The following is a 4453-nucleotide window of genomic DNA, read 5'->3' on the forward strand; positions in this document are numbered from 1 at the left end:
TTAAATGAAACATGGTGGAAGAACTGACTCCCACACACCTGCTGGGGCAGGTCCATGCCTGCACTATATGCGCACAATATTTTTTGTTGAAACCATAAAAATACCCACTTTGGGTGTGATGCATTTTTCTTTCAGAGACAGGGTCTTACCCTACACAGCCCAGGCTGGTCCAAACTCACAAGCATGAGCCCCATACCCGGGACTCCTGGTTTCTACTTCTTTCCTCTATTCCTGTAACAGGCACCTTCAAATCAGTACTAGAGGAAAGTTTCAGTTTAGTCTTACTCTATTCCCAACTCATTTTCCCTAGATCCGATGTTGTATGTGGTTCCTGGAGGGAAGAAGCAGTAAGTGGACAAGGAACCAATGGGTATGTTTGTTAGCTTTTATAACACTTTTGGGATTAAACCACATTTCTCCATCTTTACAATTTTACTTTTGTGCATCTGTGTCCACGCTCACATGTGAATTCCAGGTGTGTGTGTGCGCCATGGCACGTGTGGAGGTCAAAGGACAACCTTCTACCTTGTTTGCTACTGAGTATGCTGTGCTAGCTGGGCTACAAGCGCCCGAGATCCTCCTGCCTCCCATCTTGCTGCAGAACACTTCAGTATGTACTAGAGACGCTTGCGATCGTGCCTGGCTTTTCATGGGTTCTGGGGATTCATCATCAAGCCCTCATGCTTAAACCGCAAGCACGGTATGCTGAGCTATCTCACAAGCTGATCGAAGTCTCTGAATTTTATGTTGAGCAGTTTACCCATTTTACCTCATCTAAGATTACTTATGGACTGAAGCCTGGGCTGAGGCCTATACTCCAACATGCTACAGGATATATTTTGGAAATGTTTCCTTTCAGTCCGAAACTAGTCCTCACAACTGTAACAAATTATGTTTAGCATCTCAGCAGGTAGACAAACCCACTACCAGGCCTGATGACCTGAATTCAATTCCTCCAATCCACATGGAGGGAGGGGAAAACTCCTGTGGGTTGTCTTCTGATCTTCACATGCTCATCACAACATATGCAATCCATTTAAATAAACTTAAAGCATATTTAAGGACTGTCACTTAAACTAAGAATCCTAAAGATCCTAAAGTCTTCAAAGAGAAAAGGGTTACATTTGTCTACCCCCATGTACTAGTAGCCAAACACATTTGATCTGTTAACTTCCCTGCCCCACAACAAAACACTCCTTGTTTTGTGACGACTAGAGTCTCATGCAGGCAGTAGCCGCTACAGGCTTGGAATTGTCTGAAACCCAGAAGTCTTCAAACTTGCAGCCTGGCCTCTGAAGTGCTGGTGTCATAGGTGTGAACTATCATACCCATTTATTCCTGGTAACTAACGTTCCCATTTGATTTTCTGTAAATAATCCATCCTGACTAGATCCTTCAATTAAAAATTATTAGGTGTTTTTTTAAGGCTTATTTTTCATTATGTGTATGTGTTGGGGGAATACTAAGGGGAATGTGTACATGACTGCAAAAGCCTTCAGAGACCAGAATCTCCACTGGAGCTGAGTTGGGTGCTAGGGACTGAGCTCAGGTCTTCTAGAAGAGCAGTACTGACTTTCTCCAGACCCTCCTCCAATTTGTAAAACATCTGCGAAATGGGATCTTTGTTTCTACAGTGCGAGCAATCAAGTCTTCCAGCACACTAAGCAAGCACTCTGCCATGGCGCCACATCTTAGTCCAGCACATTCAAGTCTTTAAAATGAAGGCTGTAAAAAGTAGCTTGTTGCTCAAACTGCCAGACACCCGAGTGTTCTATCAGTGTGACATTTACTTATAATAACAAATGAAATTTTCATACATACTAAACCAGTTGTAGCTATGGCAAAATAAGTTAATGATGGCAAATTGACTATCACTTTACCACTGTCAAGCAAAATAAGTATTAGCTGTTCAAAAGCAGTCAGCTGGGTGTGGTAGTACACACCTGAAATCTCAGTAGTGGATTCAAGACCAGTCTGCTATTAAAGCAAGAAAGTTCCAGGTCAGTCAGGGCTACACAGTGAGACACCACCTCAAAACAAATAAATATTACGTTTAAAGATCAAAAATGACAAAGATGGTCACCGAATAGATCAGTAAGAAATAAGTAACAGTTCTGCACCAATGCACAACAAAATATACTTTATTTTGACAGCAATGAACACGGTGCTGTAGGTGAGGCATGCGACTAGGAATCCGCATATCATCACAGGCCAGTGTGGAAATCAGTGGAAACAAATACTATATCTTGAAGGTTTCGTTCAAGTTGAAGACAGTTGAGTTCACTCACTGTAAATGGAGTATTATTACTGTCCCTACTCAATCAGCAACTATACATACCCCTAATCAAGTGTGCAAAGCCAAGTATGAGAAGCTTTACTGTACTCAAATCACTTTTAATAGCAATGACAGAAAGATTGCACTTTTTCAACTCAGGCAAATTTCCTTTATTAGCCAACCTGGATACTGAGCATACAAATGTTCATCTGTTCATTTGTATAACTAGCTGATTTCAATGTCCTTTATTCCACCGAAAGCAAGTACCAGTTTGCCTATAATTGGACTGGACAAAGAAGCATATTCTGTTATCTTGTAATGTCATACATTTAGTTGAGTCAAAACCTGACCTCTACCAATAGAGGATATCAAGTGCAGTTCAAATGCCATTGGTGAACTTCCAAAGGGAAGATGTGGAAAAATGATGCTAAGGAGAGACCAGTCCTTTGAAGAAACTATTAGGGCCTACAGACTTATCAAAGTCAACTCACAAATGAGAAAGCTGAAGCACTTTGTGAAGCAGTAATTTTTAGATCCGCTGCTTCATTTTCTCCCCTTCTTTTAGAATAGATGCAGATTAATGTTTTACGCAAGGATGCACACTGACCTTCTGCTCAACTGTTTCTAAATGCAATACTGTGGGTTTAAACAGTATGCTTCCATTTACACAAATACCTTATACACAGTCAACGTAGCTTTAGAGTGAGAAAACTAACTACTAAGAAAATCACTTACCAAACTCCTGCTCTTTTATAAGGTATTTTTAGAAGTAACACAGGACCAAAACATCCAACTATCACTTTATTTATATTACTATGCTTAAGTTACATGGGAAAGACAGCCAAGCAGTTCTGCCCCATTTCAGGAAATCTCCAATCAACACCACGTGTTTGGTGACAAGTAACTAGGAGTGGTGACATCGTGGGTCAGGACTGACAAGGAAGAATGGGTTCTGGTGCTACAGTTCCTCTCCAACAAGAATATGGCACACTGGCCAGCACAAGCCACACTAACACTGAGCCTCCAGCGCTGGACACAGATTCGGATCTCTTCTTGAAGCTAGCAAATTAAGTGAAATAACTGGGTTTAAAAGAAAGTTTAAAACAAAGCCCAAATAAATTTAAAAACCATGCTCTTGACATATTCTCCACGCAAAATGTACAAAAAACACTCCTTTTCACTGCAGGGGCCAAGTTTCCCCTCACATAACCCACCACATAACTGCAGACTCATCTGCCTCAAGATGTAAACAAAAGGAAAAAATTAACGGCATCTGCAAAAATTCTCTCTACAAACTGCTGTTGGATGGGAAATACAAAATTAAAAAGAAAGAAAGAAAGGTTCCATCTCAGATTCTCACACCCTCTTGTTTGCAGTTCATGAATCCGACTCTGATGCTAAGGTGACAGTGTATGTAAGTAGCTTTCTGTTTTCAGTGAAGGAGACCTGGGAAAAGACGGATTTATCTTTTTTCTTCAAGAGTTATCAGATGGTACATGCTCCTCAAAGCCTTCACTCTCTCGAACTAGTGCACGTTCCAGGATCACACGGCCTTCCTTATAACGCTGGCTGTCTTCAGTAGCAAACTCATAGATCCATCCCAGTTTGCTATTGCAGTTTTTGCAGCTCACATCTCGAACCATGTGGCGGCCAGTGAGCATGACCCGATCTTGAACTTCACTGTACTGCAAGTTAACTACCTAAAGAAAAAAAAATACATATACACACAAAAACCCTTGTAAAGTCATGTAAGTTAGCCGGCAACTGTGACGATAAGCAAATGTATACACAATTAAATATTACAGAGCTGTGCATGCCCATGATCTCAGTGTGGAGAGGCAGAGGCAGGAGGATCATGAGTTTGAGAGCAGCCTCACTACAAAGTGAGACCCTGCCTCAAAACAACAAACTGCCAAGCAAGTGTAGTTAGTTACACTCATGATAGCCACCCAGGGCTGGTTTTAAGAGATGCGGAGATAGGCTTGTGCTCCTAGGCCTTTAATCCTAGTATTTGGGAGGCAGAAGCAAGAAAGAAAGGCTTCAAGGTCAGCTTTACCCATATAGGTCAGTTTCAGGTCAGCCTGAGCTATGAGACTCTTGTCTCAAATCCTATCCAACAACACACATCCCCCCCCAAAAAAAAAGAAGGAAAAAGAGAAAGGAAGGAAGGGAGGGAGG

The 4453-nt window shown here is 41.6% G+C and overlaps 1 protein-coding gene across 2 annotated transcripts in view; it reads right to left on the reverse strand.

Moving 5' to 3' along the window:
* Positions 1 to 2118: 2118 nt before the first annotated feature.
* Positions 2119 to 4453, reverse strand: part of Ypel5 (yippee like 5) — a 17038-nt gene continuing 14703 nt past the window's right edge. For both annotated transcript variants that reach the window (XM_005367951.3, XM_005367952.3), the window contains exon 3: positions 2119 to 3975. In XM_005367951.3, the coding sequence (XP_005368008.1) occupies positions 3751 to 3975 (225 nt within the window). In that variant the 3' untranslated portion in view covers positions 2119 to 3750. The remainder of the gene's footprint in view (positions 3976 to 4453) is intronic.

The sequence above is a fragment of the Microtus ochrogaster genome, unplaced genomic scaffold (assembly GCF_000317375.1).
Source record: "Microtus ochrogaster isolate Prairie Vole_2 unplaced genomic scaffold, MicOch1.0 UNK26, whole genome shotgun sequence".
NCBI lineage: Eukaryota > Metazoa > Chordata > Mammalia > Rodentia > Cricetidae > Microtus > Microtus ochrogaster.